This window comes from Augochlora pura, chromosome 5 (assembly GCF_028453695.1).
Source record: "Augochlora pura isolate Apur16 chromosome 5, APUR_v2.2.1, whole genome shotgun sequence".
Taxonomy (NCBI): Eukaryota; Metazoa; Arthropoda; class Insecta; order Hymenoptera; family Halictidae; genus Augochlora; species Augochlora pura.
In genome coordinates this window covers 20,196,819-20,217,623 of record NC_135776.1, presented here as the reverse complement: position 1 = coordinate 20,217,623, position 20,805 = coordinate 20,196,819, and the positions used below count along the sequence as shown (strand labels likewise).

Genomic DNA, 20,805 nt, shown 5'->3' with positions numbered 1-20,805 from the left:
TTTCGAGCACCCCCGGGACAGACCGAGGGTCAAGGCATAATGATACGGACTCGCGCGCATTCGACTGGGCAGAGAAGGCGAAGTTTTCGCGGGGCAGCCTCTCGCCGGAGTAGCAGATAAATCTATCCGGGCCCGGAGAAGCACGGCCGCCTGTTATTACAAATTGTTCGGCCGGTAATCACGAGCCGCTGAGTGATGCCTAATACCTTACTCCTTGCTACGGCAACGTTTCGCCTGGGTTTAATGTTACGTTCACGACATCCAGTTAAAGGTAGTCGCCATGGGCCGAGGGATAATTTACAAGCAGCCGGGCTATACCCCGCGCCCGCGCGCGCGCGCGCGCAAACGTTTGATAGACAAGACTCGGGCTAGGATGAATAATAGGGTATTTACGTGAGCGCGAGCGGTCCCGGCTACGCGGCCGCTTAATGACCTCGTATCTCGTATCTGTACGGCGATTGGCGGTGCCGGTTGCGGGAGCCGCGAACCGGCCGCCATCGTCTTCAACGGATCGCGAACAAACGCGAACAAACGCGAACGCACCTGGTGGCCGGAATCGTGCGCGATTACAGTTCTTCGGTGCTTAGCCGAATTCATTAGATTCGTTTCGCGCGATGCTAACCCTCTTAGAATTAAATAGACTACAATTGTACCACGCTAAGAATAAACTCTCTCTCTCTCTCTCTCTCTCTCGATGTATACAAATGTTATGTATTAGAGCCAATTACTGTGCCTTTTGTCTGTCAAGCATAATTAACTTTACATTTATCGTGTGAGACGTGTGAAATCTTTTTATTTAAATTCAATTAATTAGTTGCTTTTTAAAGTCAAACATGTCACAGAGGAAAGTTCTTCAATAAATAAATAAATAAATAAATAAATAAATAAAAATATATATAAAGAGAGAGTAGGAAAAGAAAATACAATATATTTCGATTTTTTCTCTCTTTTCTGTTTGCACTCCTGTGATTGCTATATAAAATTGCTACATAAAATGTCTTCCTTTCAATAACTTCCTTTACTTGAATAAATAAATTATTGTTACTGTTATAGAAAGAAAGAAGTGTCGAGTGTTTTTGCAAACCCTCGACCGCCGAAATATTTCGAAACCGTCTAACAGTGGTTCGAACATTTCCGAGACAACGAACCATATAATGGCGGGTTCGGTGGTACGATCAAGCATGGAAGAATTGTTTCGCAAGCCTGAACACGCGAGCACCACGCCCGCGAGTAGATTATAGCTGCTAGAGACGGTAAATCAACGACAATGTTCGTATAAATTCTACGTTGACTTAAATACACTCGCGGGGGATAGTTTACTGCAACGATTACGGTGCGTTGCTTGGTTATACATAGTTCGCGGCGAATCGATTCGTAACCAATTAAACACCATGATCCGCACCGTTCGTCTACGGTATAAGGAAAGTTGCGCGCTTTGTCTCGTGGAATTAATCTATGAAAAGGAAGCGTGTAATCTATCGAGACTAAACGAAGATAAAACGCGATCGAATTGGTCGTGACTATGCGATCGATGCGACGTTCGCTTGAATGAAAATCACGCGAATGGCAAAGAGTCGCTCGTCTGCCGAGATTATTAATCGTGAATGTATAATAACACGGACTCAGGAAATAGCTGGAAAGAACACGGGTATATCAGCGGCCGCTTTCACGAGAGCAACGATCGCGGGAATCAATGAGCCCGCGGGAGCTTCTCCCGATGTGCCGGGACCATCCTCTGGATCCGCCGCGATACCATCTCGATGGCAATTAAGCCGCATCGCGCGGTGCGTCGTTAAATCATAAACCATCGCCGGCCAATAAATCCGACTAAGAGGGGAACTTACCCGCGCTCTCCCACGCGCCAAATGCCCCGTTAATTTGCCACCGAATAAAACGGTTTCTGCGCCCGAACCTCGCTCGGCCAAGGCGAACAGAAAAGAATCGATCCTAATTGCCCATTCGAATATCAACGCGTTTTTTCTCCGCACAGATCTCCGCCTAATTGCGAGAACTTGAAATCGGATCGATTGCAAGAAATCGCCAAGATTTAATATCCAATTTAAATACCGAAATTAACAGTATTAACTAATCTATTAAAACTTGTACATTTTTTTACATGTCACAAGATTTAAAAAATGTTTTACTTAAAATTCCTATAAATCGTTAACAGGATCCCAACCGGTAAATTCGCCATACAGCGCCCAAAGTGCGGCGGGTCCTCCTGTTCCTGGCTCGCGAGAACGTTGTAGTAGGTCACGGCATTAAATTTCGGACGATGATTTGTGCGAGAAATTGTTGCGCGGGCGCAATCGGCGGGCACGCGATTCGCGTGGTCACGGAGTCCGGCGACAATGAAATATGCAACACGTAAAGGGAAGTGTTTTATGGCCAGGCAGCGCACACAAGCTCTCGCTTCGAGAAGATCCTCGACTTTTATGAAAGTCCCGGGAGAGCCCGTTGGCCTTGGCAGTCTATAGAGGATAATCGCTGGTACCCATTTCCCCCCTTTTCACCTCTCTTATTTTCACTTTTCCTTTTTTCAAAAGTCCCCGGCCGATCGATTCGCGTAATCGTCCGCCACCGGAAGCGCGACGAATCTTACTAATTGCTGCGGGTGATGCCGTTGCTGTATTAGAAAGTCGCGCTGGCTACGATGATATTGATTTTGGTATTCGAGACGTTGTAAATGTTGCGAAATAAATTTGATTAGGAAAAAGAAATTTTTTGTTTTTTGTTTTTGTATTTTATCCGTCTCGAGTTCTTTCTTTCTCCCTTTTTCTCTCTGTCATTGTAACAAAGGGCTCATCTCGTTGAAAAATATAACAGTTATTATTAATATTATTTTTATTACTATTATTATTGTATAATAGTTATTATTATTATTGCATAAATAGTTAAAACGCCTTCTAAAATACGAAGTTCGAGAAATTGGAAATCCTTGGAAATTAACGCGATATTTTATAAAGAACGTCTTGGCAACGACTAATTTAATAAAACTTCGTCGCTTCGAGACGACGCGGAACTTGCGACTTTCGAAAGCGTCGCGTTACCATGGTGAATATTTTCAAGCGCGGCAGACAATTAAGAAGACACGAGCGTGCACAGTGTGTCTGCGGGCAAAAGCAATTAACAGGATGCTCGTTATGCGACGCGTCTGCGCGAAATTGTCCCGTGAACCGATAATCATTCTAAAATAGACGAGCGACGCCCACTTTTGGTAATGGAGGCTTTAAGTGCTGGGCTAAAGTAAGGCACCGTGAAAATCATTTACCATTTTTCCGTCGGCTACGCATGCCGCGCCCGCGCGCGCGCGCGCGCGAGCAAGACACGCTTCAATTAGTGTTCTCGTTACGGGAACGAGAAGGCTCGAGTTATCGCGACACATTCGCCGGGCTCTGAAAGGGGTGTATTTATTTAACCGGGGTTGAAAAGCGAGCAGAGTTCGAAATGGTATTTGTTAGTGTTTAGTATTAATTCTAGGACATTTTTATAACGTGGAAGGGCCTAGCCGCCATTTTTGAGCTTGCGACTTTTGGCTAACAGCTGGTATACTATTTAGGCTTAAATCAATTTAAATTACTAATTTCTATTAATTTCAATTATTAATTTTTATTGATTCAAATTATTGATTTCTATTAATTTAAATTATTAATTTTTCGTCGCTAAATTCCAGTCCTATATTTTTATACACTCCACACCTATAGCGTCGCAATTCGTCGTTATAATTGACGACGGTGTACCTTTTTTAATCGCGCGTTCTTTGTTTCGTAAGAAACATCGGAGCGCGTGTTTTCGCGCACGAGCTAGCAACAGCGCGCAGAAATTTCGTGCGCCCACGCCAAAGCCTCTTCGGGCAATAGAAATCAAGGATATAAAAGGAGAGCAGGAAATGGTGGGCGTACTCTCGTGTCACCGTGCACGGTCTCGTTCCTTAACAATAATTTTACGGTCGATAAAAGTCCCGAATAATTTCTCCTGCGACGCGCAGTCTCGCGAAATAGATATTATAGCGAACGCGTTCGCGCGTAAACCTTTTACTGTCGCGTGGGTGACGCGAATATTTGTTTCAACATCTCATTTGCATTTCCGACAAACGCCAGGAAAATTTGAAACAACTGAGAGATTCAGAGAATTAAAGAGCGTCGTTTCAGGTTATTTTTAGGTTAGGAAAATCGATAACGGATTGTATTTTTCTATTAACAAAGCCTAGAAATGGCAGGAAATAAAGACAATACAAAAGCAAAAATTATCTGGTCCTATTAAGGGCAGTATTAAAGACTGATAAGTACTATAATACTGCCCTTAATAGGACCAGATAATTAATTGACTAATAAGTACTAATTAACGCAGCATAAAATGAGTCACATTGCAAGGGGGTAAAGAGAAAAAGAAAGACCTTTCCACCTGACAAATAATAATTGCAATTCGCAGATATAATTTCCATTTTGCATAAAAGTTCGCAAACTGGTAATAAGGTATTTAGCAATTGCAATATGCAAGGAATGTTCACCGAAACTAGCAGAATTCGTTGGTGCCTCAGACGATGCTGCAAGAACCGCCGAGGAAACTTGAACGGATCCCGCAGTTCCGCTAAATAACATTGACTCGCCTGCGGCCACCGCCAAAAAGTTTGGTCGTCGTGTTACAAGAAAAGGAACTCGATCGGAAACTCACCAAGACGTCTTGCAGCAGCTCGTGCTCGTCGAGAAGTATCACCTTGCAGTGAAGAAGACGGGGCCTACGGCTTCCGGCCGGCCGAAGTCCCGGGCAGAGCCACTCCACCACCATCTCTTCCTTCGGCAGGGCCCTCTCGTTTCCCTTGCGATTCCCTTCCTAGGTTCACTCGTTCATCCGCTCGTCGGTCTCGGTCATCCTGAAAGACGAGAGGACGACGCTGTAATCCGATCAAAACTGCCAACGCTTACACGTCGACGCACCCATGGGACACGACCAATTCCAACGGAAACCATGGTTTTTCCAGATATTTATCACGATTTTGTTAAAAAACGTTTCGAAGAAAATTTTGTCGAATAATATGAAAATTTGCAGGAAGGGGGTTTTTCTATAAAAACTTCTGGTCACCTCGATATTTTTACAATGTTAATACTTTACTGACTAGTTATTTAGTTCAATGTTTAATCTTCGTTTCTCTTTTAATTTTATTAGTTTTATGAATCATTTCCGATAATTTTGCAAAGTCTGTGTCGTCGTGAAAATATACAAATTTTGCGAGAGCCCCGAAACAACGCTAAAGTAATACCCTACCACTGTGCGACACAACTCGCTCGCTAGCCTCGTAAAAGCGGCGAGATTAAATCCACAGCACAGTTCTCCAACCAATTTTCCAGTAGTTTAAGCAGCTTGTTATTCCGAAATTAAATTAGCGAACGTGTTTCGCACGGCAGACAATTGTCCCTGTTCCACGATAAACGAACGGAAGCTCCAGTTGGGCCGATTAAAAACCTATCCCGGGCGCAATTAAGTCGCGTATTAAAGCTAAATTAGATTCCGCCGAATAAAGTTCTCCGATGAACGAGCGCAAAAACCCTTCGTTGTTTCGTTGCACGTTCTCTAGGTTCGCAGTCGGAACGGATCCAACGGAAGTTCATTGTCCATCGAGCGATGGTGCTAGATGAATGGAACGCGACTAGAGATGTCGACGGTTCGGGGGAACTCCGCGGTTCATTGGTTTTAACGAAACCAATTAAAACGGTTGCCGAGAATCGACGGACGAACGTCCGAATGAAATAATGCCATTCAGATCTAGAATTCAGTCTCGTCTCGCCGGGGCAATAGAATAACGAAACATTGACGGGGTCGCAAAACGAGCTGCACGATCATCGACGGACGGTTCTTGAGCGGAGGGAGCGGAGCGGTGAGGGGAGCGAGGAGCCGCTAGCCGACCGAAAAGAAGAAGACTGGTTCGTTAATCAGTCAGCGGGAGCGGGAAGATCCGAGTCCGATCCGATCGTTAATCAGATGGGTATCTATCGTGCGCTTGGCGGGATCCGCGAACGGGACACGTTTCTGTTTCTGCGACTAATAGAGTCGACTTACTCTGCAAGAAGACGAGCAACAAGAACTGGAGGAAGATGGCCGGGGACGAGGTAAGAGGAGAGAGAGGGGTTGATACGAAACCGAGGCGAATTATCTAGATCTCTCCTTGGACGCATAGAAGAACGGGACGATCGACTCCGAGCATTTGATTTCGTGATTTATGATATCTGACTGAGACCAGCCGACTCGCCGCTTCGTGCCGCACCGCGCAGCCGCTTTTTAATCCTATTAGGTTATGATGGCGAATTACGCCGGCCAATACCATCACTGAATGCTAATATTTTGCTGTCGTTAATTGCAGTCGATGCGCCATTAACCCTTTGCGCTCGAAGCCATTTTAGCTCTAAATCTAACATAATTTTTTTGTCTTATAGTATTTTCATTTTGAGCGACGAAGTGTCAAATTAATTCTCGTGATGCATACTAACATATTTAACAATTTTTCTAAAATTAAACATTGTTGCTATAAAAATTATTTTAAAGGGTGAAAGAACAATATTAGTGGTGCCTGAGAGTCGCCATCCCAGTGCAAAAGGTTAAACCCAAAAAGAAAGAAAAGTCCTTTTGTCAATGTGAAAATTCTCTCTAATTGTCCTCCCTAATCCCTCGCCTTGAAAAGTGGACAATTTGGGAAGAGGAGATGCGATTCTTTGATCTCTCCGGCTCGTTTCTATAATAATTGATTGGAGACACCGGAAAATCCGCTAACGAACGATAACGGTGAGCCGTTCGAGAAACTAATGAACGATCGGGAAACCGCGACGATAGAGAGGATCACCGGTAGCCGTGTCCGGTGGCGCACCGGCGACTCGTCCGCCGCCTGCCAGAACCTGGAAGGCTGCTCCTCCGAAGTCGCTTCGGTATTCGAAGCTCCTCTCTCGGGAATGCAAAGCACGAGCCATTAATTTTCTTAGCGATTCGTCGAGCGTAGGGACATTCTTTTCAGGGCTGATATACTGCGCGTTGCGCCACGCCGAGCCGAGCCGAGCCGAGACGAGAGCCGACCGCCGAGCTGGCCAACGTTTGTACGGGATTTTTATTTGGGGTCCGGCTAGGCTTCTTCGAGCTCCGTGGCTTTTCTCCTACCAGGCTTAACCCTTTCCGTACGACCACTCTGTCCGTCGCGACACTCGCGCCGCGTCGGAAAATAAACGTTAAATAAAAACTGTGCTCGACAAGACAATGTTTTTTTAACAAAAGTGTTGCTTTAAGAGATATTTTTAAGAGATATTTATATAAATTATTAAGAGTAGTTTACACAAAATTCTGTTACTTATATCGTCGCAAAAGGTTTCGCGAGTTTCGTACATCCCCCAAGAAAAGCTCGACCGACTTTCGGCAAATCAAAGAGAAAGTTTTCCTAAGGAAAATCGATTTTGTAGTTGGCCAAGGTATTCGTGGAAGTCGTTCCACGATTCTCCCACCTGTAGGTGTATTACCGATGCATTTATCAGCGGGATCCACCTCGGTCCCCGTTCGCGCCGCACGCTCTCTCGCTACCTTCGCCTTTTAATCAGCGTTTCTTCGTTCGGCCGCGGCCGTGCATCAACCATCGTCGGGGCGCACAAACGGCGACGCGTTATAAATATCTCGCGATAACGCGGATCACGCGAAACGCGATACCGTACGAATAATCGTGGAGCAATAATAATTTACAATTTGCGCGCGCGCGGCGACGGTGGGTGGCCTTGGCCTCTGCAAGGCGCGAGCCGCCTTTCGTCGGGGGTGTTGCTTGGACTGTGGTTCACAGACATCTCTGACAATAAATAATTAAATAACAGAGCTGAAAATCGTAGAAATTAGTAGCAACGAATGATATAATAAATAATGGACGAATGATGAATACTTGAAAGATCACGGTCTTCGCTACCCTCGTAAATTCATTCCGTATTTTATATTTTACATTTTGCTGGTAATAAACAATATTTCGATTGCTACGATTTTATTTCAATTGCTAAGATTTTATTTCAATTGCTAAAATTTTATTTCAATTGCTACGATTTTATTTCAATTGTTAAAATTTTATTTCAATTGCTACGATTTTATTTCAATTACTAAAATTTTATTTCGATTGCTAAAATTTTATTTCGAGTCGCTCGCAACGACGTCAGTTGTATCGAAAAACGAAAGAGGATCGGTTAAATCAATTTTTGCGGGAGAACGCGTGCCTCCTGTAAAAGCCGCTTTTAGCGGCGCGGCTCGGAAGGCTTTCAAGCATCAGGGAACAGTAACTAGTGGCGGGCTACCAGCGTGCTCGTGGCACACGTTGGACGTCCGAATAGACAGGCCATCCGTGTTCGAGATGTTGCGCGTCGGCTCGCCTCGGAACTCGGAACTATGAGCTAACGGTACACAAGCGTCGAGAGCTGTTTACGATTTTTCAGCCGGCCGTGGCCGATTGCAGCCATAGGGGGGAGCCAAGCAAGCCGAGGGGGCCCGAGGCGTTGCAAATAAATTTCCGTCTCCGATTAGCGAATCCACTGAAACGGGTCGAACCTGTCTACCCCGGAGCAGGCGCTCGATCATAAAAATCTCTCTCGGATGATCCACGGCCCCCGCGCGCGAGCGAGCGCGCGCTCTTCCTCCCGGATCCGGTTCGCATTCGTTTCGCGTTCGTTTCGCGAAACGTAACGAGCCACGGGAGCCGCCGTGAAAATCACGTTTATGCCTGTTACGCCGTGTTTATCCTCGTTCTCTTCCTCCCTCCCTCTCTCTCCCTCCCTTAATCCTTCTCTTTCTCGAAAGAGGGAACAGCCGTGACTTAAAGAGGAAATTAACCGAGGCGTCGCGCGCGCGCGCGCGCTCTCGCGCAGATATCGCGGTGTCGATTGTGCGTCTGTTCCCTCTGAAACTCGTTATGTAAATAATGCTCATAGTGCGGCAATTATGCGCGGGATAGGGGCGTGCATAAATTTGCGCGGCGGTACCCCGTACGCAGCATCCCGAAACAAACGCGTCGATGGCCCGTGGAATTTCGGAGCTTGTAAACGGTGGGAATTTGCGGGGGTAATTGGCCGAGTTTAGCGCATACATCTTAATTTTGTAACGATCCCGGCGACGCGTTAGAACCGTCGTTCGTTCTCACAGAGATATATTGTACCTCTGCCCGCGTATATTTCCGCTTTTCCTTGTACACGTTCCTTAACCCTTTGTGTTGTAATAACGAGCCTGGCTCGTGGGGAAGATTTCATGCAAGATCTTTTGAGGATGAATATTATTCATTTCTTCCGCATCGAAATGAAAATGAATTTGTCAAATTTATTTTTCTTATTTTACAATACTTTATTAACACGTTCGTCGCCCCGTCACCCAAATATGGCTGACGCTTTTCTTATTCAACATTTTATTTATTTAATTTATAATTTGTAGCACAGGAATTTAATGGAATAGGCGCCGGAGAATGTAAAATATACAAAATAAACAAATTCGTAGACTATCATATCGCAAATGCTTCTTTTGCCTCTCTATATTGAACGGTACAGACAAAATTTAAAAAAAGACTTTGTCACCAACGAAACGTGCTTTGAGCTCTGGGACGACTGAAACCGATGCCATGAACGGCTAAGAGATAAGCCTGCATGTTTATATAAATACAGCCACTTGGAGTCACTCATAGCGTGGCGCGGAGGAAACTTATGGGACAACCTAATAAAATTGAGACGTTGAAATCTCTGCTCCAGATGACGCTTTCGAAAGAAGAGGCGAGGGCCTTGAAGACGATTCCCTCCACCTTCTATCGCCCATCGATCGTAATTAAGTCCTGACCTTCCTCACGGCTGCCACAGCTTCGGGAGAGAAAGAAACAAAGCGATTTGCTAGGACAACTTTGGATGGACTTTAGGACCCTTTAGAACCTCGTTCTGCTCGACAGGATTTAGTACGACCCTCTTTACAGGACGCTTCTAATTGTTAACGAAAATAGCGATGAAACAGACGTATTAGCGAGACGTGCTTTCATAAACTGTTCGCCTAAACCGCTGATTCGCAGACTCCGCGTTATATTAACCCTTTGCACTCGAATCCATTTTTACTGAAAATATGAAATCATTTTCCTGCTTGATAATATTTCTATTCTATTTAACGAAATAAACTTTTATGCATATCAAATCGATTCTTGCGGCTGATATCAATGGTTCCACTTTTAACAATTTTTTAAACTTACTTACATCCTCAGACTTACTTTGTTAGTATGAAAATTATTTGAAAAGGTGATTGAACAATTTTAGTGGTGCCTCAGAGTCTCGGCATTCGAGTGCAAAGGGTTAAAATCCTAGCTCTCGCATCTGTATTCCAAAAGAACAGGTTTTCAGCCGTGCAGGTGAATAAACGAAACGAAACGAAATTGAATCGTCGCGGACGACTATCGTGACCGGGCGTCGATAGAAAAATCAAGGTCACGTGTGTCTCGCTTGTCTATCCTTTCCCCGGCGGCCGCCGGGTGCCCGCGTAATACTTTCGCGTCACGTACGGGCACGTTTTCAAGGGATAGACACCCGTCGCGTCGCGGAGTCCACGGGTACGCGGGTACGCGGGTACGCGGCGCCGCGGCAACGCCACCGCGCGCGGTAGAAGGTCAAGAAATCCCAAGTACACCTTTTGTCCTCGTGTCGCTTTTAAAAATGTCCGTCCCGATGTGCCGAACCGACGGAGCGGAGTGCCATTGAACCCGAGGTGGAGGAGGTGCAGGAGGAGGTGGAGGAGGAGGAGGAGGAGGCCGCGAGAGACGGCGCGGCACGCGGTGTGCTCTCTCGGCTCCTCGATGCATCACCCACCCGGTGAACGGAGGGGGGGAACAGGTTTCAGAATCCCCTGAATCTGTCCCGGGGGATAATAGAAACCGACGGAGCTTACCGAATTGCCATGATTAACCCGTGTCGCGGAATGAATCGCCAGGAGGTCGCCGTTGCCTCTATCAATTAAACGCGACCGTTTTCTCTATTCGATCGTGACCGGCGAGGTCTCAAGGCCGACCGCCGCCACGACCGATCCGAACAAAAGATTTCGGGACGAGAGCTAAGTGCCTCGAACTAAGCGTCTACGAGCACGGCTTCGACTCTGCTCGCGTTGCCACGGATGACTCACGGTCTTCGCACGGCGTCGAATTGATTCGCGGAACGCGGCCGGAATTTTTCGGTCTTCGAGTCTTATCGAAATCAGCGCTGAAAATGCAAATATCGTCGCGACAGCTTCGGATCGTTCGATCCCTCTTTTTACGGAGATTCCCGTGCCGTGATCGTCGCGATTGCCGCGGAAAACCGGTGAATTTCAGCCGAGAGCTATCGCGCGCCAGATAAGTCCGAGTACCGGGAGAAGAGCACGCGAACCGCCGCCGCAGCTGCCGCGGCGAGCATTCCGTAGGTGTTGTTTAATTAACCGACTTCGCGCCGCTCGTTGTTCGCGAACCTGCGCGACTCTCCCCGATCGGTTTCGTTGATTTTTCCTCTTTCCGGTTTGCCGGTGAGTCGCGATTCCGGGAGTCGCCTCAGCCACGGGGGAAGAAAACGCATCGCGCGCGAGCTATTCCAGCCCCGCTCGTTTTGTTCGCGTGCACAACTCTCGTCCGTGGAAAAGAAACGGCCCGGCGGCGTACAGCTCCGTAATTGGTGCTTACAGCTAATAGCCCATTGTCTACCCGGCAAAGAAGCGGGAAAAAAATGTTTCATTTATCCGGGACGTTTCCAGAAGCACCATCGGAAGAAAGTACGACGACGGGGTTCCGTCTCGGCCGCACAATACGGAGGAGTCCGCTTCTCATCCCACGTTAAAGAATTCGTCGATCGGCGTGGAGGAGGTGGAGGAGAGGCATCGAATTATGCCGACGATAAATTTTTCCCTCGTTCCGCGCGTCTATCCGTTCCGCGACCAGGCGTAGGGGGAGGGGGGAGGGGGGAGGGGGAACAAAGGGACATCGTAACGCCGCGGAACGCGGGGATAACGCGCTCATGAATAAAACAATTCGTCGTTCGCTAACAAAGTGTAAAGGAAGACGAGAGGAGGGACCTTGGAGGGAACGAGAGATTACCGTTCGACGACGTCTGACCGAAACCACTCGTTCGAACGCGAGTTAAATCGCGATAATCCTCGACGTCGAATAATCGTCGTCGAAATCTCTTTGTTCGGACGATAGCCGAGAGGTTGACCAACATCGAACTCTGCACGGATGAGCGACAAACTGTAACATACACTGCACCCAACGCTCGACGTGTTGCTAACAGAAATGTGATATCTAAGTCTTTCAGCAACGTGTATTTCGAAACGTTATTGGATTTTTCTGATATATGTACAATAATTATGACACCAGCTTACGTTCATGTTTCGACTGTTTATACACTGTAGATGCATGACGCGGTCCCGCTTTGACTCGTCACCGGAGAAAAGATTCTTTGGAACGAAGTCACAATAATTCACTGCTTTCGTTCGATATCCTAATTTCCAATTTATTAATTTGAACGATCCGTCACACAGGTCGCGATAGAAGTCAAAAGTCGCCGACGCGCTTGGTGATCGCAAAAGTGATCGACAATTAAAAATGAAATCGTGGCTGGAACGTGAATGTGGATACGAACCTGGTCGGCGACGCTCAAATCCCAGATCGCGGTGCCGGCGTCGGCGTGTCGATCGGTATAGCACGTCCCACTGGAAGGGTCATCACACTTCCGGTACCGGTCGGCGGATCCACAGAAATCCCGGAGTTTCGAGGAACGCGCGCACGCGGAGAATCACGGTCGGTCGGAATGCAACCCCGGCACTGGCGATAGAACAAAACAGAAAGAGAGAGAGAGAGAGAGAGAGAGAGGGAAATTGAAAGAGAGAAATGCGCGCGTACGCCGTGTACGCGACGACGCGTGTTCCCGTTCGTTCACTGGACGCGGAAGAACGACCGTCGGCGGCTGGCAGGACGGCGTCGCGTGCACTGTGACATGTCAGGTGGTGATTTCGGTCTGTGGCGGGCGAACGCGACAAGAACGAACGAACGAACGAACGGAGTGGCTCGCGCGTCGCTCCGCCTCGCCTCGACTCGCCTCGCTTCGGCTCGCCGCGACTTGAACTGACCGCGCAGGGAGAGCCAGCAACAAGGAGGAAGGAAGTCGGGATCGGCGATCGATGACACGGCTGGATTAGAGACCACGGAGGAGAGCGGAACGTGTCAAGAGGACCCGCGAGAGCTGCAGGTGGTGGAACGGAGAGAGGAACCAGAGAGAGAGAGAGAGAGAGAGCGCGCGGCCGGCGAAGCAAGAGAGAGAGCGAACCGTAGGAGAGAGGCGCACCGCACCGGATCAGGGCAGTGGCTTGGCTCGGATCAGACTGAACCGAGTCAACCGAAGGATCCAAGATATGCCTTTACCTTGCGCGCCTTCCTTTCCTTTACCTTTCCTTCGCCGCTCGCTCCGTCTCCCTCCCGCGGACGCGCGTCTCGCGCTGCTCACTCTGTTAATCGTGATAGCGCGGACAGTGACGTACCTCGGCGGCTCGACGGGCCCCGGGGCCCCTCCGAGAAACGGCGGACCCCGAAAATTGCACTCCGTCACGCAACCAACGAAAACGTTCTCGACGCGATTCGCTCGCCGTGCTCGAGTTCTCCCGCGATTATCGCCGACTACCTCGTAGATCTCCCCCTTCTACCGCGACCTCGATCCTCGACAGACTCTCCCGTGGAACCGCGTGAATAGCTCGGATTTTTTACGGGTGAACGCTTTAAATGTAAGGCGAAACGAGCACGAGTCTCGACAGTTTAACGGCGAAAGCAGTTTTTGAGCCTTTCGGGTTTACCAGCAACGATCCTAAATTCATGGCTTGCTTTTATGATTGCGGTGTATAAAGTTACCCTTTGTGCACTGTTGCTATCAAAGACGCGCGGTGAAGCGGTGATAATTAAACTTGCTCGACTTAGAAAAATTGCTAACAATGCTCGAAGCTACCTACTGCAACAGTGAATTACAATTGAAAGATAATGTCGCAGGCTTTCAACGTACCTACGTCGAAATTATTATCGTCAATCGCTCCTCCGAATTTTCTATGCCACGAATGGGTACATGTTTTCGAAAGCATAGCATAAATGGCGCGACGTCTCACCACAGGGCGTCTCGCGGGAACGATACGTGGCTGCGTGTAAGCGTAGCATATAGCGAGCAGTCTGTCCCACTCTCGACAGTCCCGACCGGTGTTCACCTTCCTCCGCGGAGGACCTCGGCCTCGTGCCCACTATTCTTCCTAATACTTTGGTACACGCCGGGCGGGAAGAGGTCCGGCAAAAAACCGTTGTCCCGTAACGTCTGCGCAATCAACTCGACTTCCTAAAAATAAAGGAACGACGCAGGATTAAAACGATGAAAAAGAGGCGGAAGGTGTGTGTGGGTAGCCCTTTCGAGTCGCGCCGCGGCCGCGTTCGTTCGAACGCGTGTTAAGCCACTTTTCTGAATGACACGCAGGCTCGCGCGCCTCGCTTTCAAAGGGTTTTTTATTCGCAAGGACCGCGCGGACCGCACGGACGGACAGGGGGACGGTGCCGGGCTATTTATTTGCTTCGAGGAAAAGCGAGTAAATCGACGCGAAAGCGTCCCATTTAAAACAGGTGTTGCGGGTGCGCGCGTTTCCGCGAACCACCGTGGCGCTTTCAAACGGGCCCCGGCAAACTTTTCAGAGCCGTTCCCGATTCCGCGGTAATTATGTTTTATTGGACCTTGGCCCCGAGACAACGTTCAACACCTTCTTAGATTGCCCCTTGCGGCGTGTGATTCCGCGAACATGAAAACAATTTTTGTTTCCATTTCATGCTATTTATAAAAGGAAAAATGGCTACCTCTTTTCGAAATGTTCTCTATTCGAGTTAAACTGTGCTTTAGGTGACGTAATTATAATATTAAAAACGGCGTTTTTAAAGCGTTCTCTAAATCTAAAGCATTCTCTAAATCCAAAGCATTCTCTTTCATAGCGTCGACGATTGTATAAACAATGAGTGCGTAGAAATAATTGTTGCACTCTAATTGTATGTTTCAACAAATTTAAATCGCAAGTAGATAAAGCCGCAAGAGTCAGTCAGGCCATGGTGGTGCCATCTATTATCATCCGATGTCATCGTAATCTACTACCCCCCACTCCTGTCTTGCGCACTTCACTGTCGCCATTTTGATTTAAAAACTCTCGATGCGTAACAGAGGTTATGTATTCTCCTCGGTATGATTGGATGATGCCAGAGTATTGTAAGCGGCATTATCCAATCATATTTGTGAGGTCTCGTATTTACTGTTGCGTAGTTTTGGGTTTGGGGAGCTGTGGCTGGTTCGGATGTCCATGGAACACAAAAGTGTTCTGCTTATGTAGGACTTGTAAAAATTAATTAGTTACACAAAATCGTCTTTAAGATTTTATCTCCTTGATAACGACGTTATCTCCAAGCGTGAGAGAGAGAGAGAGAGAGAGAGAGAGAGTTCCGAGAAGTCCCTAACTAACGGCTTTCGACGTTCAGCACTTTATCGATCCGGATTTGTTATTGTGACTCGTTAAGTTCGTGCAACATTGTAGAGGATCTTAGGAGAGGGGACGCGACACTGTCTATATTCCTCGTTTAGTCTCGCTAAATAAATAAAGGGCTCGACGATGAATTCGTGGAAACTCTCTCGTTATCTCCTTACATATCATTCTCAGTTATTCCTCTCGGGCGATACAGTGTCTCTATATAAATAAACGATATAAATCTGTGCTTATATTCGAATTTCCCTCCTGTCGGCATCAATTGAGTTTATAAATTTGTATAACCAGAGGCGCTTATTTATAACTATGTTCGCGTGATCACGCAACATTACCATTCATTCAGGCAAATTCCAAACAGGCGATCAAGAGCGACAGAGCTGCATTGTCGAAATCATTGCGTCATCAGGTTGCTGTATTGCCAGCGTCATATTTTACCGAGGAAAATTCTTTGCAGATTCTGTATTACAATGCAAGAAACAATTTCAGGATTAAACGAATAAAAAATGAATAGACGTAGGACTTAATTCATACTTCGTCTATGGTATGGCGATGCGGTTTGCTTTCTCTATCAGCCTTTTATTTCTTGGCTTTCAATCAAAATTCAATCACGGTGTCGTGTCGTTGAGCCCGAAAACGACTTTGAGAATTTCAGAACAATATCGACATTCGATATATCGATCGTCGTGGCCAACAACGCTTCTGCGCGTGTTTCTTACATCCTAAAGTGGCATACACACTCCCAACAGTTCTCTGCGCATCCAATCCGCATTGGTGCCTGTCGCGACGATGAATCGTTAGCCAATCAAAGCAAAGGAAATTTCTATGTGTACCTTCGCTAACGGATCAAGTTGCAACCTAGTGGTACGCAGGGATAAGAGAGTAATTCTCAATACTGTACCATATTTGATTCGCAACTCATTTCAGTGTGTTTGGTATCGGTAACTGAGGCATATAAGTTTAGTCTCGTTTCTATTTTTTCGTGAGTCGGACACAATGTCACGGAAACGAAAATTATCGAATGAAAAGGAAAGATGTCGTATCTGTTTAGTTGATGACGGCTGTATGAGCGATCTCTTCAATGAAGTTCTGCTACCAAAACTGAATGATCTTATCAAGTGCACCTCTATTCATGTACGTTGTTTATATTATTTTTTTTCCTGCACATTATACCGATATTTGCATATTACTTGCTGCTCTGACACCAAGCAATCTTTTCTCGCAGATTAAGAATGAAGACGGACTGCCGAACACTCTCTGTCACGTATGTTTATACAAATTGGATTTGTGGCAAGAGTTCAAGGAACAGTTTATACAGTCAAATAAAATGTTGATAGAGCATTTGGATTCTGTCGGCAACCCTGACAATATGGTACAATATAATAGTATTTTTTACAGTAAATTTAATTTATAAGTTAGCAGAATTTATTCATAATTTCTTCTATGTTTTTAATTCTAAATTGAGAAGCCTGTTGTGGCCTCCGACCGTGTGCAACAAAGCGGGCAAGATAGTCTCTCTGACTCTGTTGAAAAGGTACTTTCAATGCCTCTATATATTACAAATTCTTTCAATAGAAAAAGGAATGCTAGAATTTTAGTTTTTAAACTGTTTCTGTTTATAAAATGCTGCATGCGTAAAAGATGACTCGATAGATTGTCCATACCGTATTTTTACATCCTTGTAAGATAGAGATCATTAAAACTAGCTGAATCTTGCTGTAGACTGTGAAGTAAAATTGGAAGGTTATACATACGCAAGACTGACCAGATCTATTAATTTCAGAAGAAACCAAAGACCGATGTTCCACCGTTAATACCATTAGAGTACACAAATATCAACTGTGTAAAGGATAAAAAAAAATTAAAGGACCTATACATATCCGAAGATGATGTGACATCTTCCAAGGATTCCTCGCAAAAACAGAACGGCGGGTCCAACGACGACAAAGACAAGAGCAAGGAAGAATTTGTAAATAAAGAGGAGAAAACGAAGTCGTCGCTGGCTTCCGCGAAGTCGAAACAACTGACGAGTAAACGCGGCAAAACGATGGAGCAGAGGAAAGCCTTTACCAACAGATGGGTAGCCAGGAAAAGAGCGCTTTTAGCAGCGACAGGAGGAAGTGTTTCCGACACGGACGTTTCGGATGATACTCAGTTGTCGCCGGTTCAGAAGGCGAGAGCGAAAACGTTTATGGACAAAGAAGGCGATAAGCACAAAAGGATGCCGATGGCTCTGAAACAGTTGGAAACTACGATGTCGAATAAATATGATCTTGACGACGATATCAACAATTTTATATGCATAGACTCCACGGATTCCGAATCACCAAAAGCAAAGTGTTTAAAAGATGTTAACTCTGACATCTCTTTAACCGAAAGTAAAAACACGAAAGACACCGTAGAGCTGACATCGAAGAAACAGAAATGTCCAGAGGAAAATTCGAACGGGAATGAAAATTCTTTATTGCAGAGGCTGATGAATACTTTGACGCAACCTCCACCCAAGAAAAAAGAAGATGAAATCGCCGAGGAGTTGCTCAATCCCAATTCGATGAAATCTGAACTAGAAGTTGGCGATGCTACGTACATAGTTACTACTACTTTGATGCTCGCAGAGCCGCTAAGTAAAGCAAGCTCCAACAATCTATCCGAAGGGCAGAAGGACGATGGTGTCGAACATAATTCTCGAGAGAAAAACACCGATATCATCGACGCTGTGCAACTTCGTAGAATAAAGCCGGTTACAACCGATTCCGCTGACAAGAAATACATCGAGAGGTGTTTATACATAGAAATAGAGGGAATCAACTTAGGGACACTAAAACACGTGCAATTTGAGATTGCAGGCTACGTAGAAAAGGAGATGAAGCACACAATATTGGGGACAGCCAACAACGATAAAGAGAACGAAAGAAAAAACAGCTGCAAAATTATAGAACAACCGCTGCACGAACAGCTGAAATATATAATTGGGAAGACGGTAAAGAAAAATTTCGAGTCTTCCATGATGAGGAGTTGCGGATCAGGAATCAACGCTAATGCGAAATCCAGGAGCGCTTCTCCCGCATTGATGAAAGAGGCGGAGAACTCGAAGAAGTATCAGCCGAAAGTTATTTTGAAGCGCTTGGACGTAACCAAAGAGACTAAACAACGAAACATCAATAATATTCACGTTATATCCAAGCGCACCGTTAGAAACAACCTTGGTGGACCGTTCAGCATGGTGTCTCATAAGCGTCAGAGCGTCCTGCCGATTAGATATAACGATTACAATACTTCCCCTCTGGACTCGGACTCTAACATATCGGAAGAAATAGAAATTTGCGAAGGATCTAAGCCAGAAGCTGAGAACGCTATGCAGAAATCGCAGGAGGTTATGAAAAAGCAAACTGAAGGGCTGCAAAATGAAGAATCCAAATCTGAGATCAATGGTGCAGTAATCGAGTCTGCTATTAGCAGTGAAGCAAAAGTAGAAAGTCAAGGTGTTATAGTAATTTCTTCTCAGGATGAGAAGCATATTTGTGGTGTCTGCGAGCAATCGTTCAACAGTCGTAACGAGGTCGCAGCTCACGTTCGCATGCACAAATCCGGGTCTCCTGCTGCTGCTAGACAAGGCAAGCAAAAAATGATGAGGTGCAAACGATGCCACGAGATAGTTGAGGCAAAATTCGTGAAGTCTCACGTGTGCAAGTCTACGAAGCAGCAACTGCATAAATGCTATGTATGCAATTCGACCTTTAGGACTGAGAAGCTGTTGGTGCGGCACTTGGAGAGCCACGACCAGTCCGAGTTTAATATAGAGACCATAACGAAGAATTCAAAGGACGCGGGACACGGTAAATGGGAAAAGAAAAGGGAGAATGTATTTGGTAAGTCAGAGATTAAGGAAGGACAAGGCAATGTTCCGTTATACAGGATATCGAAAGCGGATGTGCAAGAACTGTCGAAGACAGAGAAGACATACACGTGCTTCGTTTGTGATAAAATATTTACAGACGACGAAGTATTGAAGGATCATTTGCAGAAACACTGCAACGACATAAGCGAGGATGACCAGAGCACCGGAAAAGAACAGTATCAATGTGCAATCTGTGGGGACACGTTGGAGTCTGAAGATGTGCTCGAGGCACACGTTGAGAAGCATTTGTTCGACGAGGAGGACGATAATCCTAATCTTATCAACATCGCAAACGAAACCGAAAAATCTGATCCCTACCGTTGTCATCAATGTAAAGCCTCTTTCACTTCGGAGATGCTTCTAGAAATGCATATGCCCGCGCATGAGGAAGAGGCTGCAATTGCGGAATGGGAGAAACAGGGAATAAGATCTTACGAATCTTACCAATGTGCGATATGTGATGAACTCTATGAGACCGCACAGGATCTGTCCGATCATTTAGATATTCATAATGCGAACGCGTACGAGTGTCAGTTGTGCGAAAAACCGTTCTCCACTTTGATGGATTTGCAGAAACACGTTGCTACTCATTGATGCAGTTTAACGAGTATCCTTGGGACTATAAATTATATAAGATAGTTCCTATACAGGGTTTCGCATTATTCGTAGTCCAAGAGGATATTACAGGAAAAACTACATCGTAAATGTAGAATAACACTTGATTCTATATTTTCGACTCTTAAAATATTGGGACACCCTGTATAGATATAAACGATCATAACATAATAAGTACGATAACCTTGTATATAATTAATACTATCAGAATAAGTTTAAATGTCCTAAGTTGAACATACATCCCGTATATAAATATACTACAACATGCCACAATTTATATGCCAATGATTATAGATGCTGCTACTACGATTAAGATTCGGATTTCTCTATACCTAAACCTTCCACGTATTCATAATAAGTATGATCAAATTACAGTTTTATTTCAAACAAATACAAAATCAGAATACGATATTTTGTTTTCATATGAAATAATGTTGCACCGAAATTGTATTTTCTTTTGTACCAACTTTTCCGTTTGCAACAAGTTATGTCCGCACTTAAACAATACAAGATTTAATTCTATCTCCTACTCACCTCGTTATATTATTTTTTTCATTACCTTTTAAAACAAGTTTCACGATTCCGTACAGAGCGCCTCCCTTCGCAGTCAGTTGTTAAGGACAAAACATTGGATCCTTTTCACAAAATACTACAACTTGTTCCATATATTATATTCTATTATTTTATACTTCTCTGATAATTTCTAAATTAATTTTTATTTACGTAGCAATAAATTACACAGTAAGAAGATAGGTAGGACCTGGACA

General features: G+C 45.6%; 2 protein-coding genes across 7 annotated transcripts in view; one reads left to right on the top strand and one right to left on the bottom strand.

Moving 5' to 3' along the window:
* Positions 1-13,361, bottom strand: part of LOC144470132 (band 4.1-like protein 4) — a 61,420-nt gene extending 48,059 nt beyond the window's left edge. For both annotated transcript variants that reach the window (XM_078180985.1, XM_078180986.1), the window contains exons 1-2: positions 12,624-13,361; positions 4,675-4,873 (exon numbers count right to left, since the gene is read on the bottom strand). In XM_078180985.1, the coding sequence (XP_078037111.1) occupies positions 4,675-4,788 (114 nt within the window). In that variant the 5' untranslated portion in view covers positions 4,789-4,873; positions 12,624-13,361. The remainder of the gene's footprint in view (positions 1-4,674; positions 4,874-12,623) is intronic.
* Positions 13,362-16,470: 3,109 nt separating this feature from the next.
* LOC144469647 (uncharacterized) lies at positions 16,471-20,567 on the top strand. Of its 5 annotated transcripts, none has more exons than XM_078180126.1 (4): positions 16,471-16,659; positions 16,751-16,897; positions 16,994-17,059; positions 17,312-20,567. In XM_078180126.1, the coding sequence occupies exons 1-4, from the start codon at positions 16,522-16,524 to the stop codon at positions 20,015-20,017; spliced, it is 3,057 nt and encodes a 1,018-aa protein (XP_078036252.1). In that variant the 5' UTR covers positions 16,471-16,521; the 3' UTR covers positions 20,018-20,567. The 5 variants fall into 5 exon arrangements, with proteins under 5 accessions (XP_078036252.1, XP_078036250.1, XP_078036251.1 ...); XM_078180124.1 differs by having other exon boundaries at positions 17,309-20,567; XM_078180125.1 differs by having other exon boundaries at positions 16,991-17,059.
* The last annotated feature ends 238 nt before the right edge of the window (positions 20,568-20,805 follow it).